General features: G+C 38.5%; 2 protein-coding genes across 2 annotated transcripts in view; one reads left to right on the top strand and one right to left on the bottom strand.

Annotated features, from left to right (window-relative positions):
* The window catches only part of LOC127986179 (60S ribosomal protein L17), a 232,369-nt gene that overhangs the window by 8,254 nt on the left and 207,504 nt on the right, over positions 1–16,611 (bottom strand). The window lies entirely within an intron of this gene.
* LOC127986169 (neurofilament medium polypeptide-like) lies at positions 11,590–16,133 on the top strand. The gene is made up of 3 exons (XM_052588416.1): positions 11,590–12,697; positions 13,488–13,612; positions 13,967–16,133. The coding sequence occupies exons 1-3, from the start codon at positions 11,669–11,671 to the stop codon at positions 15,318–15,320; spliced, it is 2,508 nt and encodes an 835-aa protein (XP_052444376.1). The 5' UTR covers positions 11,590–11,668; the 3' UTR covers positions 15,321–16,133.

Consider the following 16,611-nt stretch of genomic DNA (forward strand, 5'->3'; position numbering starts at 1 on the left):
ATTATTATTGAAAAACCTAAACTATTACACTTATTAAATGTCATTATTATTTTTATTATTATTATTATTATTATTATTATTGAAAAACCTAAATAATTACAAATATAACGTTATAAATATTATTATTTTTATTATGTATCCCAGTTAACACCATAAGGTCAGAAAATATTTTACATGTTTTAATTTTATCTATTATTGAGGGCTGCAGAAATAAAAAACAATTAGCAAGTCAATGGAGGATAACTAAATGATATAAATATATTTAAATACAAATAATTTTTATGCAGTTAAAAGAAATAAAAAAGGTAATTTGTTATTATTGCTATTATTATTATTACTATAACTGAAAAAAAAACGAAATTATTACAGTTATAACATGTTGGTGTTGTTGATGTTACTGAATGAGGAATTTATACTGGGATCATTTAAAAAAAAATGAAAAAAGAAAAAAAGAAGAAGAAAGGCTGTACCTCCATATTGAGTATCAAAGAGAGCCGATGGAACGACACAACAATGCTTTTTTAATTCTTTCTTTTACTTTTTCTCCCTCTCCCCCATGTCCTCTCAGTTTCTCACATGTTTTCCACTAAGCAACATTCCTCCCTCTGTCCATTCTTACACAGCATGCATTTTCCCAAAGTCACCTCAATAATCTCATAGCCCAAGGACAGCTCTATAGCTGTGGCTCTTATGAGAAATATGCAGCTATGTATTGAGAAACAATTTCGGAGATGAAGCCAGGATGCTCTCTACTTATGCAGCTGTCTCAGCAGAATTTTTCAAGTCTGCAAGTCAGCACTATTAGTGCCCCTGTGTTCTCGCTGCCCAACAGAGGGCAGCATTATCTGTAGCTAAATGTAACAGAGCACAAAAAAAAAAAAAACACACACACACACACAAAACAACCTCAGATGTACACACAGGAAGTAAGGCTGCTCTGCAGTGCACCATTATCAATTACACCTTCATCTCACATCGGATATCAGCTAGCAGGCCTGCAGATGCTGCACATTTGCCCCGGCCCAGACTGGCCCAGTCCGGAGCCAACAGCAACAGAAACCCTGGCTAGCTGGGCTCTGATTTAGGGTCCCTATGCAGGGGATTCAATACACTTATATAAATATGTTAATTTGGGAAACCAATAAAAAACTTAACAATAATCACATTTTGTACATATTAGTGCTGTAATTAATCGTGATTAATCGCATATGTACTTATATTGTAATACATTTACATTGACTCTCCAAATGAATGTAGAAACAAGACAAAGATGGTATATATTAAATATGTGCATTCCTTTATTAAAGAATAGAACACTTCTACTGATGTGTATGTGCATATTGCCCCCAATTCTAGCCATTCAACATTACAGTATAATTGAAAGCCATTCATTGACACAGACTGCAGCAGGTTTCACTTTAAAGGGGGGGTGAAATGCTATTTCATGCATACTGAGTTTTTTTTACACTGTTAAAGAGTTGGATTCCCATGCTAAACATGGACAAAGTTTCAAAAATTAAGTTGTAAGTTTGAAGGAGTATTTTTGTTCCAAAAATACTCCTTCCGGTTTGTCACAAGTTTCGGAAAGTTTTTTTTGAGTATGGCTCTGTGTGACGTTAGATGGAGCGGAATTTCCTTATATGGGTCCAAAGGGCACTTCTCCCGGAAGAGCGCACGCTCCCGTAGAGCACAGCATTGAGAGCACAACAGATGTTCACTGATCAGAGCGAGAGCGTCGCGAAATGTCACAAAAGGAGTGTGTTTTTGGTTGCCAGGGCAAGACAACCCTGCACAGATTACCAAAAAAAAAAAACAGCATTAAAGGACCAGTGGATGGAGTTTATTTTTTACAGAGCATCAACGGAGTTGTGCAAGTGTTTTTGTTTGTTCCCTGCATTTCGAAGATGCTTGTTTTACAAACAAGGCCCAGTTTGACGCCGGATTTGCTTAGTTTATTTCTTAAGGATGATGCAATCCCAACGAAAAAGGGTCACGATCGTGTGTTGGAACCGCAGGCGGTGAGTAAAACTGCTTCAAATATCTCTGCCTCCTTGTTAGTGCGTCCCCCTCCCCTCCCGGAGACCCGGGTTCGAGCCCCGCTCGGAGCGAGTCGTTGCTGCTGCTGCTTTCGTTCAGTTTCAGCCTCGGGATCTGATTCTGGATCATAAATAAACGGCTGAATCTGACTGTTAGCCATGGTTTGTTTTGGATAGTTTTTTTTCCTCACGGTAATGTCACAGCTTCCACATGCTCTCAAAGCAAAAGCCTACTGGCGCTCGTAATTCTTTAGCTCCGCCCACACGTCACGCCTCCAGCCACTCCGGGTTTTTTCCGGGAAAAATCGGTTCAGACTATCTTTCTCTTGTGAATATAATAAAACTAAAGACTTTTTGGAGTTATGAAGGATGCAGTACTACTCTATAGGTACTCAAGATTAACAGGATATTGAGTGAAAACGAGCATTTCACCCCCCCTTTAAAAGCAGAGCTGTCTCTTTAAATCTGATGCACATGACACACATCCGATTTTCTTCCAACCCTTCACAGTTGTTTAGGACTTATTTACGACTGTGTTTATAAGATCACATGCCAAAAATTGAGCATTTTTATATTATTTTGTGCATTTTTGTCTGAAGCGGTTTTTCTTTGCATGTACATGTGTCGAGTGACTGTGTTCACAGAGCTGCTTCACAGCGTGCCAGTATTTAATTAACTTGTCTTATCTTTTGAGTAACGCTAACCAAATATTATACCATAAAAAATATTCATACAATATGAAGCATATTATATAATATTTCCACTGATCTATAATATATCATATATCAGTGTATATTCCCTATATATAAAAGGCTACTCTACATTTTGTGAAAAACAACGGATTAAAAGAATAAAATGTCAGAGCCACAATTTTCAAAATATTTAATTTTCCATATTTGAACCCCCTAAATGTATATCTATATCAATAGTTATTTTCAAGCTGATCTGCAGTTCATTGTTGCAGTGTTAAATCATATTATGTTTCTCTGATTCTGTTTGTTCTTCAAGCTGCATGGTACTAAGGGCCAGGTTTCTGGGGCTGCAGTGACTCGCTACCATAAAACTAATCACATCCATATATCTCCCTCACCCCGCAAGTGAGACAGCATTGCATTACAGCTTTTGATTAAATATCAGATACTGCGCCTGCAGAAAGGAGACAGAGAAAGTAAATATACAGTACCTGTCCAGTGGCATCACCCTATGGAAAATTCAATGTCTCCACCCTCAGCTGTATCTGCAGTGATCTAATTCACACGTGTACCCCTCCTACTCCTCAGGAAATACTGCAAAATGATATTTTGTGCACGGATATGAGCAGGTTTTGAATTCTGACATCATTTTTAAGTCATAGAGTCAGACAATAAAGTTGAATTCCTACAGAGGCAGAGGAGGAATACAGTCCAAGTGCATTTAAGAAACTCCTGGCATGTTGAACTAGTCTGTGTAAACACTCATTATCTAATTTGCTCTGGCTAAGACAAAAACAAATTACTGAGATGAAAGTGGTGGAACTGTCTGTTCTGTTACGTGCTGTTAGAAGCTGCTGGCAGGCCTGTACAAGAGCCTAAAAATATACAGACCTACAGGAGATGTAAAAGGTACTCATTTGTACCATTTAGTTACTAATATGTATGCTTTGGATGCCTTTAAGCTAATATGCATCTTTTAAGAATAAATAAGGCACAAATCTGTGCCTTTTGAAAGGGTGCTGTCTCAGTGACAGATTTTGTATTTCTTTTGTATGAGACAATGATGCCACATTTATAACAATTACAAGACGGGTCAGCACAGCAGAGTTAAGCACAGGATGGTACAGCACAGCAAAATATAATACATACAGAAAGTGCAACACAGCTCAATACAATCTAGGACATCATAAAACTGCATAGTATATGGGGTGAACAATAAATATGATGCAATAAACTAGCATACAGTGGTCATAAAAAGTTTTTGGACATGTTAGACATTATATGAATGCCACTAAATTAGATAACTAAATATTATGCCTTAATATGATATAACCCAGCTTATACAAATTTGATTGCTTGCGCATACATTTCTTCCACATTCCACAATGCTTTTGTACTATTTTTCTGAGAGTGTGCTTCAGAGATGCTGCTAAGTGAGAATCAACAACAAAGGACTAAAAACAACTCCACAGGACAGCTTGGTTTCCAAACTACTACACATTCTGATTCGGCCTAGTAGTGGCTCACATCTTTTGACTCTATTCACCAAAAGAGTCGATATTTGTTCACAGTCTCACACTGTTTCAATCTGAAATGAACTGAATGAACTAAACTGACAATACTGCTTTCTGTAGAGCTGCTTTATATACTAATTGATTAATTTGGCAATATTAACACTGTTATTTTCCTGTTTATTATTGTGAAGCTACTTTGAAACAATCTCTACTGTAGAATTATCAAGAAAATTAGATTCACAGCCATATTTGAACTATTTTATTTCTTAAGTTAAATCCTAGCAAACTTGTTTTGTTTTTTTTCTCCATAATTTTGAGCAATCTTTTTATATTTTTATATATATATATATTGCAAAACTAGGCTTTCTGCACCAAGTTCGTTTATAAATGTATATAATAAATATATGTAAATATGTGTAAATATTTTCTAAACATATGCTGTATGTGTGTGTCTTTATATATTCATAATAAATACACACACACACACACATATTATCTAAACAAAAAATTGTTTTTGGATGCGATTAATTGCGATTAATCATTTGACAGCACTAATTATTTTATAATTGAATTCGAGAACAATTATTTTAGGCCAAAGTCCAAGAATGCACAGGAGAAGTATATGGAGTCTTTTATCAATATATTAAGTATGGAGCACCCACCATAACTACTAACATCGTAAATGATTGTGGTATTAGGAATAATTTATATGCATTTGCTATAAGGAATTGATTATCTAATGTTTTATTGCATAGATGATCGTCTGCTTTAGACTCACATACATATATTTAAATCTGCTTACTGTCCGTGGAGTCACTGGACCTCCAGCTGTTTAAAACAAGAGAGACTTCTTATTTTATTATGCCTTCCTTTGTGGTTTCTTAAAGAGATTAACATTAAATTAATTATATTATATAATAAATCGTAGATCCATTTTCTTAGTGTAATTAATTATTAATCTTATTAGCTGTACAGGCAATTTGGTATGTAAGAGGTGACTGTGGGTGTGGGCGAGTTGAGTTTTTAGGCATTTCTAGGACAGTGTTTTTTTGTTAACAAGTGTATTGAACTTGATCCTGGCAGGGTCTGCATCTCTGACAAACAGGTGAAGCACCTGCTATCAGTGGACCTTCTCTAGTTGCATGGGTTATTTGATGCAAAATAAATAAAGACATGGCATATATATATATATATATATATATATATATATATATATATATATATATATATATATATATATATATTTTTTTTTTTTTTTTTTTTTTAAATAAATGCTGTTTTTTTTTTTTTTTTTTTTACTTTTTAATCATCAAAAAGCAAATCAGCATATTAGAATAGTTTCTGAAGGATCATTTGACACAGAAGACTGTAGTACTGACTGCTGCAAATTCAGCTTTGCGATATGAACAAATTTCAGTATAAAACATTAAAACAATAAAAAAACATGTTTAGAATTTAATAACAATACTAATAAGAGTAGTATTGTTAAATATTTCACAATATTACTATTTTTCTATTTTTGATCAAATAAATGAAACCTTGAAGAGACATATTTCCAAATAAATTAATAAATAAATTAAATGTTGATTTGAAAATAGAAATAATATTTAAATGAATTTGCAAGACAGAAAGCAGAGACTTTCCAGCAAAACTACAAAGCAAATGATGAAACAAATCCATCTTTCAGATCTATATTTATAGTACAGAGAACTAAAGACTGCATAATAAAATACCCAAAAGAAATGGCTCACAGTAGGAATCCAAGTAGGAATAACTACACAACACACACAATGGGCCCAAATCCAGCATGTGTGACAGAATATGATTATAAGGCAAGACATCTCAGTGCACAGAGAATTTTTTATGTCACAGACTTTCTCTCTCCCATTTATCAATGCTTTATTGCTATCATTTGTTTTAGTCTGCTGGATAAAGTCATTTCATCAAAAAGTAAAGCAAGCCTTTCACAGTCTTATGACATGATGACTGATCAGTGCACGTGTTTAGCCACTGAAACTGCAGTCATGTGGAGACAACTATTTAGAGAGGTGCAATCAAAGACAGTTTAGTTACAGCATCATTTAGAGAGTTGCATATATCAGGGATAAGACAGCGAGAGTCCATACAAGTGCATTTGTGTGCACACATACATGCATCCCGGTCCTTTTCTGCTGAAAGTCATCTTTTGTTTGCTAATCTAATCTATGAAGGGTAAACGGTCTCCTTTCCTGTCCCCTGAGAGGGACAATTTGTCGACACAGACATCAGTGATGCGATGACACTCCTCGAACGCTCTCACCTGATGAAGGACTCAAGTTTGGATTGTTAGTTAGGTCACATGACGGAGGGGTCCACCCACAGAGCAAGCTTACTTTGGGACACAAATAAACTGCCCAACTCCTTCTGATCTGCAAATGTAACAGAAATATGCCTAATTTCTAGGAAAAGATTAATCGTGAGACTGGCATATATTGCATCAGCAATACCTAAAGTGTGATAATCAGAAAGAAAGGAAGGGAAGAAGGAAAAGGCAAGAGGAAGCTGCTGATGCATTGCAGATAAACTGCGTAAACTGGGCAACCCCTCCCTTTTCTATCCATATGCACCCACACACACACCCCACCCCCGAACACACACACACACCCTCCCTCTCTCTATATGACATCATCACATCACATCCTCTAACCTGATGATGCCCGTGAGGGAGATGTGACTCTAGCCTACAGACTATGTGAGATCTGGCAACCCTAATATAAAACCACAACCTAACCTCTACTCCTCTGCTTTGGTATTTGGTTTCAAATGTAATTTGTGCTACTCATCCATTACAGGCATGGGGTCAGGGAGTGCATTCAATAGCTCTGAAGAAAACTGCAACTAGTCCTTCAAGCTCCTGGGGTGAGCGAAATGAACACACAGTATCTCCTGTCATCATTTTAGTCCAATAAAAAGCCCTCTCCTGGGAAGTTTGAGCAAGCATTCAGATCTAACAAATCTGTTTGGCTTTGTGACACCCAAGTGCAAGATAAAGCGAGTGAGTGGAAGAGAGAGAGAAAATTGAGCTGATGTTCCAGGATGGGGTGATAATAATGGCTGTCAGAATCTTGCCACCTTTGTCTGCTCTGTTTAAAGGCATAGTTCACCTATCAATGAAGTCTTTCTTCATTTGCTCACCCTTATGTTATTTCAAACCTGTATGCTACTTTTTTAGTTTCTAGAACCCTGAAAAAATGCACTGTTTCCACAAAGTGGAACGCAAAAGGAGAATAAATATATAATCAATATAATGACACTGACCGCACACAACAAAAAAAAAGTCATCTTAAGCTATATGATAGTTTTACGTAAGGAACAGACTGAAATGTAACTTATCCAAAAATATTTGGATGTCTTCTTTATCTCACAAAGGAGTTTCTGCTGCTTAGCTGATGAGTTAAAGGGATAGTTCACCAAAAAATGACAATTCTGTCATTAATTACGCACCCTCATACATAAGAATTTTGTTCATCTTTGGAGCACAGATTAAGAAATGTTGATAAAATCTGAGTGTTTTCTGACCCTTCGTAGACAGCAATACAACTACTACTTAATTTGGATAGCTTTAAAGGTGAATAAATATTTAGATTTTTTTGCACTCTCAGATTAAAGATATTCAAATAGTTGTATCTCAGCCAAATATTGCCCTATCCTAACAAACCATACATCAATGGAAAGCTTGTTTATTCCGCTTATTCAGATGGCCCCTATGTCTGGTTTGGTGGTCCAGGGTCACATACGTGACATCAGTGATTCAGCCCTAAAGTTTTGGAGCAAAGATAATACTTTTGTGTGCAAAGAAAACTTTATTCAGCTATTCTTATCTTCTGTATCATTCTCTGCATCTCTTGTGAATGGTGGCAGAGACTGACCTGAAAGAGAATAATTGTTGAATAAAGTCATTCTTTTTGTTTTCATTGTGCACAAGAAGTATTGTTGTGGCTTCATGTACTTAAGGTTGAACCACTGATGACACATGGACTGTTTTAACAATGTCCTTACTGGGCCTTGAATGTGGTAGGTCCGTTGCTGTCCATGCAGGCTCAGAGAGCTCTCGGATTTTATCTAAAATATCTTGATTTATGTTCCGAAGATGAATTTTTTTTTATGGGGTTGGAATGACATGAAGGTGAGTGATTAATGACAGAATTTTCACTTTTGGGAGAGCTATCCCTTTAAATCAGGTTTGATCAGGGAGACCAGGGCAGAGAAACTTTTGTGACATCACACAAAGCTGTCATATGGCTTCATAAGATAAATATGATTCATAATTCATCAGGGGACGGATGAATGTATGGAAATGTTTATAGAAAAAGTATTAAAAATATGTGTGTGTGTGTGTGTGTGTTGCTTTTATAAGGCTTGACAGCTGTTGTTAAATAGAATGGGTGTTTTAAAATGATCTTTGCAATGTTTTTTACAGAAAAAATTTGCCTACTGGTGAACTGTTTCTTTAAATTTATAGCATCAGTCCTATACTCTTAATAAATACACATCTTGGCCTATGAGACATGACCCTGTATGATGCTGAAGCACATTTTTGTTTCACCAACTTCCATGTGCATCGACTGCATGAGTATATACACATGATGTTAAAGGTGTGTCTAATGAGGATTGTATTTTGTCCATGACACAGATCGTTAACGCTCTCTGCTCATATGATGCAGCTTTCTGCTTCCACATCGATATGCTGACTCCCAACGTCTTCGTTCTCCTAACCACCTCAGGGGGCTGTTGAGAATACGGCCATAAATCACAGATAAAAAGACACCAGCAGGGGTCTCTCTATTGCTTACACATACTTTCAGTGCCAACACACACACACATTAACCCTTTCTCTAACTTTCATGAATTAAATATGGCAGGCAGAAAAACACATTGAAAGGGCAAGGAATGGAAAATGTTAATCTGATTTTAGGTGGGACCTTGAATGAGTCGTGAATTACGCAAATCAGTGTATTTCCAAATGCTTTCAGATATAAAGCACTTGTCACATTGTCTACAGATTACTGCTGAGTCATCCGGTCTCGTCAGGGGGAAGGAACCGAGCAAAAGAGTCCCTTCAGGGCTGATTTAACAACAGTATCCTCAAGAGATTTAAATCAGCATCCACTCTATTTCATGCACCGCTACTCTGCATTTGCACCAAAGCTTATCTTGCAACCCAAACATATTCACACAAAAAGGTCCCATTTGATCCCTTACGTTAACATTTCTGTTCATCTCACTCCACTAATGCACCGCATACCTCCCTCAAGCATTGTTTATTAATAAATCACAGGCTTTTGTCCCTGTGTACGTGCCTCATTGCTGTCATACTGATTCGGAGTTCACTGCCCGTAATGTAGTCACATTATAGCTGGATCTCCAATAATGCATCACAGTAGGCTGGTACTGTAAGGGCGTGCTCTGCAGCATTACTGGTGGCCTGCATTGAATTTTAAACTGCACTCCTCTGCATGGCCACAAAAGCACCTTGAGTGACAGAAACCCGGCTCCTCAAGGATGATTTGCACATTTTTAAGGGATGGTCTTTACATGGGACTGGATGATAGAGACATAAGTTCACTGAGTTCTTCTGCTGCTGCTTTTAATGATTGCACGCAGGCTAAATCTGGCATCACATTAATGCTCAGCTATAATGCAATGACAAAGCAAATAGAAAAAGTCCTATAATTAAATGAAAATATCTCATTTCAGTCCACTCAGAGGGAAAAATTTATTGTTCAATAAGATTGGCTTGGAACATTGCGATGAATCATTTTGAATTCTTGGTGATATGATTAAACTCTGTGCTGAGCGATGGGAAATGCTGGAAATTAACAGTTGCTAATGCTAGATGTCTGTTTAAGGTCAGAATGACTTTCACTGCACAGATCCAAATGGTTGAATAATCTACAGCAGTTGCAGTTCTGGATCAATCAATTGCCATCTCAACACTTTTACTTATGAGCATCTTAAAAATAAAAACTCAGATAAAAAACAATAATACTAAAACTTTAAAATATTTTTGAAAAGGATTGTGCATTCTTGATATTTGTTTTGAATATTTTGAGCCCGTTTACAGCAATCCTTCTCTATTTGTTCAGGTTTCATAAATAGGGAGATCATATAAGAAGATTTGTCATATGTCCTTTAGATTATCATATACTGTATATATTCAAAACCTGGCCATGTCAAGCAAATAAAGGTAAGAAGTAGAGTGCTTTCTATGCATAGCAGGTGTTCTTTTAGAGGCAGTCAGCACTATCTGACAGTCCAACATGACATTAACATTTTGTCTATTCTGAAAAGGCAGGATTGTGGTTAATAGAAAAGTTAATTCATCATTCAGCAAAAAAAGCCAAAGTTAGAATTTAAGAGCAAATAATGTTGTGCAGCAGACCAGAGCAGTGCTACAGAATGTACTTGGAATTCCTATACTTTAAAACTCATTCAATAAAGATAATACAATTATGTATGATTACAAAAAAAAAATATTGCTGAATTATTTGAATGATCTTAAGTTTTAAGACATAATGTTGGCAATACATAATTATAAATGCATGACATTGTCCATTTGAAAATATATCACTGTAAGAAATATGCTATGAACAAATAAATAAATTAATATAATATAATATATTTATTTTTGCTTTTTTGATTTTGTAGTCTGTTAACTTACTATATAACTTACTAATTTACTAATTTTTAACACAACTTTCAAGAATAGCATGGCATCTTAGCAAACATTTAATTAAATATGTCTACAGACACCTAAATTTTTATATTGCAAGGCACATTGAAAAACAAACGCCTGCTCAATTATTTCTAACTTTAAGTATCATTTAATTTAACATATTTAGAAATGACACTTTTTTAAAAAGCAAATAGCGTCATTGCGTAGAATAATTAGCACACTACAGTCCAGCTAAACGCCCTTGAATGTATCTGATACGGGCCGCTGTCCTTGGTGCTGACTGTAGTCGCTCAGACAGTGATTGGGCTGCACGCTAAGACTCTGTCCAGAGTACCAATGCACATAACCATAAACATTTGATAACTGATCAAACATAAGTAGGCCTACTTATTATGTATCACTTAGATTAAACACCAAAAATACAACACAAACTTTTTGGTGTCCAGCACACTAGATAGCCTCCCAAGCCCTATATGTATGACCAGGAAGGTGAAACACTGGATGAAGATAAGTGTAGCAAACAGGACCCTCCCACATCGTCGGATCAATGGTCCAGTCAAAACAAGCCTGAGCTTTTTCGCAACAGCGCGTCGAGTATATAAAGTGAGGTAGAGCGTCTATCCAGCGCCGAGAGAGCCACACACCCTGCTCCCATACACTACTTTACCTCACTCTTCTGTTCACCTGCACGTTCACACACTGTCCGTCCGGATGAGTTATCCGTTAGACACTATAGGAAGCCCTTACCGGAGGGTGATGGACACCAGAACCAGCTACTCGAGCCCCTCCAGCGGGTTTCGCTCCCAGACCTGGTCGCGGGCAAGCCCCAGCTCTTCTTCCTACAAGAGGACCTTCAACGTCCCGGTGGCGCGAGCTTACGGCTCAACAGTTCTGAGCTCCACCGACAACCTCGATTACACCCAGACCTCCATCCTCAATGGAGACTACAAGCGCTCCAACGAGAAGGAGCAACTCCAGGGACTCAACGACCGCTTTGCCGGCTACATCGACAAGGTGCACTTTCTGGAGCAGCAGAACAAGCAGATCGAGGCGGAGATCCAGGCACTGCGGCAGAAGCAGGTGTCGCAGTCTCAGCTGGGCGAACTTTACGACCAAGAGCTGCAGGAGTTGCGCTCTACGCTGGAGCAGATCCACCACGAGAAGGCGCAGATCCAACTGGACACCGAGCACATCGACGAAGACATCCAGCGCCTCAGGGACCGCTTCGACGAGGAAGCGCGCATCAGGGAAGAGACTGAGGCGATAGTCCGTGCCCTGAAGAAGGACATGGGTGACTCAGCACTCGCCAAAGCCGAGCTGGAGAAGAAAGTGCAGTCCCTGCAGGACGAGATCGCGTTTATCCGCAACAACCACCAAGAGGAGATCAGCGATCTGTTGGCTCAGGTGCAAGCGTCGCAGATCACCGTGGAGAAGAGGGACTACCAGAAGGCGGATATCACCGAAGCGCTGAGGGAGATTCGCTCGCAGCTGGAGGGCCACTCGACGCAAAACCTCCAGCAGGTGGAAGACTGGTTCATGTGCCGCTACTCCAAACTCACGGAGGCCGCCGAGCAAAATAAAAGTGCCGTCAAATCTGCACGGGACGAGATCGCAGACTATCGCCGTCAGTTACAGTCCAAAACCATCGAGTTGGAGTCTGTCCGAGGAACCAAAGAGTCTCTGGAGAGGCAGCTGAACGACATAGAGGACCGACACAACAATGACCTATCCAGCCTTCAGGTACATAATCGCATGCTCTAAACAATAAGTATAGGGTCAAATTTAAACAACAAGGAATTTTCCCAAGACTGATCATGCATTTTAAAAAGTGCTTTAAAGTTGAAAAACAAAAATATGTGTGAAGTTTTGTATAGTTTTAATAAAATAATGTTCCTCAGTTGCCACTGGAAACTCATATTGTTAGACCACTACTCTGAATATAATGGTGAACAATAGTTGAAGCCTTGCTGCAGTTGTACTGTGGTGCATCATAAATCAATTTGCTTTTAAAATGTGCTGCTGCTATCATCAATAATGAAATCAAGGCACAGTGAAGTCTGCATGCCTGTGTAATGCTTTCTCTTCTGAGCTCACTAAACCGACTGGTCATCCACAAGAGGATTTGCATATGATGCTTCATTACATCATAGGTGCAGTGGAATGTAGTCTGAAAGGGTTAAGGAGAGGTGGACACCCACAATGCAGTCTCTCCCCGCTCTTTGCTGAGTCAAAGCAGAGGCAGGGTTCGCTCATTGGCTGTGTCCTGGAATCACCTCATACACTAAGACTGAATGCACCTAGTGGTTGCCCTTGAAGCCATATAGTAATACTGTGAATTAGAAATTAAGTAGGATCATATACACAGAAAGTTCCTTGAAGCATTCCAGGAACACACACACACACACACACACACACACACAAATTATTATCTTGAGAATTAGACAGTTTCTTTCTGTCTTTAGCAACAGATTTATTTGACTAAACCAAACTTAACTTTAAACTAAACACAATATTGTGTCTGGTGCACTAGGAAACTATCCACCAGCTGGAGAATGAACTCAAGAGTACGAAATGGGAGATGGCACGGCATCTTCGTGAATACCAGGACCTCCTGAATGTCAAAATGGCACTAGATATAGAGATTGCTGCATACAGGTAAGATTGGGAAATATTTTGAATATAAGTATGGTGTAAATACCTTTTATTTTTAGTTAGTTATAAAATCATTTACTATTAAAAATAAGCAAATGTATTGTTATGAGATTTTATACTTTGCTTAGTATTTAAATATTTCATATTTATAATAATAATAATCATTTAAACATTATTGTTTAAATATTTATTCATGTAAATATGAGAATACATATTATTTTCTGCAAAAAAATGAAATTGCAAAACAAAATGCAAATTGTGTTGCCATACATATTTCAGAGAAAAGTCTACATGTGATCTTTACATACACTTTATGATCACCTAAATTGCAATTTGATGCCCTTTCTCTTTATTTAGAAAACTTCTTGAAGGAGAGGAGAGCCACTTTAGCACTTTCCCATATCGCCAGTCCGTCACCAAAGGCCCCAAGGTCAAAAGAGAGCCTCCAAAGCTTAAAGTGCAACACAAGTTTGTAGAGGAAATCATTGAGGAGACCAGGGTGGAGGATGAGAAGTCTGAGATGGATGAGGTTTTGGCTGAGATGGCAGAAGAGTTGTCCGCTGCCAAGGGAGAAGAAGAAGGAGAGGAGGAGGGAGAGGAGGAGGGTAAGGATGAAGAAGGTGGTGAGGAGGAAGGTGAGAAAGGAGAGGAAGGTGAAGGAGAGGAGGAAGGAGAAGCGGAGGAGGAGGTGGTTGCCTCTAGCCAAGCCAAAGTAGCCTCCGGAGCCCCTGCTGAGGATGAAGAGGAGGGAGAGAAAGAGGGAGGTGAAGAAGCAGAAGAAGAAGAAGCAGGAAAGGGTGATGAAGAGGAAGAGAAGGGTGAAGAGGAAGAGGAGGGTGAGGGTGAGGGTGAGGAGGAAAAGAAAGAGGATGATGCAGAGGAGGAAGCAGAGGAAACTAAAGCACCCGAGGCAAAGGCCTCTCCCGAGACTGAGAAAGCAGAGGAGAAACAGACCAGCGGAGGAGAAGAAGAAGCAGAAGAAGAGGGTGATGAGAAAGATGAGGCAGATGCAGGTAGCGACAAAGGATCCCCTGGTGAAAAAGAACCAGAAGCAAAGGAGCAGCCTAAGAAAGTAGAAGCAGAAGCGACAAAGGAAGACAAGAAAGGAAAAGAGGAGAAGGAGGAGCCCAAACCTGAAAAGGAGAAGGTAGCTGTGACAGAAACCAAGCCAGAGACAGCTAAACCAGAATCTCCAAAGAGCGAAAGCCCGAAGGAGCCACCGAAGACAGAGGCTCCAAAAAAGGAAGCCCCCAAGACTGAGAGTCCTACGAAAGAAGAACCTAAGGCAGAACCACCCAAGAAAGAGGCCCCGAAGTCAGAGCCACCGAAAACAGAAACTAAAGAAGATTCCCCAAAACCAGCAGATGAGAAAGCCACTAAAAAGAGTGAACCAGAAAAAGAGCCTGAAGACAAAAAGAAGGAGGCCACCGTGAACGGAGACATGGGCAAGAAAGACGAGAAGAAAGAGTCTGATAAGAAGGAGGCGATCTCTAACGGAGTGGACGAGAGCCCAACCAAAGATGAATCCAGCCAGAGGGTTGTGATCACCAAGACAGTGGAGACCATCACCACAGGGGAAGGTGGAGTCAAGCAAGTCACAAAAACGGTTACCGTCACTGAGAAAGGAGAGGAGGTGGAGGAAACCATCCAGGAGAAGGTGGTCTCCAAAACCGTGGAGAAGCAGGAAGTGAAAGCCACCGAAGCAGATTAGAACCTAGTCCAGCTATAACTGAATGAAGAGGAACCGGGAGGAAGCATATCAAGCAATCAACACAGAACTAACATAATGAATAAATCATAAAGCTCAACAGATGTATTACATTAACCACACTGAATCAAAAACAAGCATAGAGAGAAGCCATAAGATGCGGCAAGCTAAAAAATGCATGTTGAGCGACAGCTTTAAATGGGTTCTGCTGCATATGTGGTCCGGGACGCCGGGGACTCACTTTCACTTATGTTCAAAATGCAATACCTGGGGGAGGGGGGCGGTCACTTGAATGTGGCATCTGCATGCCAGCTCAAAGGGGGAGTGCACTCCTTGTTCTATGAGATAGAAAAATAACCACCCTATGTATGACCGTATTATAAAATACACACAGAGCGGTGGGGAATGACATTTACTTTAAATTAGAGCAACGAGGGATGTAGAGTCGTGTTCTGACAAAAGTAGCCTTATAAATATTATCGCGAGGATACTAACTGAGCCAAAAGTGTAATAAAAAAATAAAGGATGAAGACGATGGTGAAAATATCCCATGGTCATATACACACAGTACATAAAGCAACTAAGAAACTCTTAGCCTTAAACATGCTTTTTACGGTTGTCAGTTATGTTTACCTGATGAGTGCATTTGAAAATAAACCCATCAATGCGCACATACATTCTAGTATGCATAGGATTGACTTGAATTCAACTACTTACCGTTAATGAGGTGCTACCGTTTGCAGTCCCATGTCTTTGGTCATCTGAATGAATTTCTCAGCAGCATTTGCTCAATAAACACCATATTAAAACACACTATCTACTTTGTCTTGTCTCTTTCCTCAGGTGTTTGGTGTTTATTGCTATGCATGGATTTTTATGTATGTTATTTGTGGGTGTGGTTTATATGTTTGCATACTTAGGAATTCGAGAGGTTTCCTATATGGAAAACAATATATATATATATATATATATATATATATATATATATATATAACAATATATATATATATATAAATGTGAATAATGTAAAACAATGGACGAAAGTGTCATTTATATGCCTATTTTTTAGTTTCCGGAAATTATTTTTTTCTAAAATACATTTTAAAGTGATATCACTCCTCTTGGTAGAAGACAAAACAGCCATCTCACAAGACAATTCCTTTAACTGTTGCACTGGTCAGGTGACTAAAATGTGACAGTATTGCTGACTCTTCATGAAACAGGTAATATATTTTGTTTTAAACATATATTTAAAAAAAATCTCGTTATTGAGATTCATCACATTTAAGTTCTT

This window comes from Carassius gibelio, chromosome B21 (assembly GCF_023724105.1).
Source record: "Carassius gibelio isolate Cgi1373 ecotype wild population from Czech Republic chromosome B21, carGib1.2-hapl.c, whole genome shotgun sequence".
NCBI lineage: Eukaryota > Metazoa > Chordata > Actinopteri > Cypriniformes > Cyprinidae > Carassius > Carassius gibelio.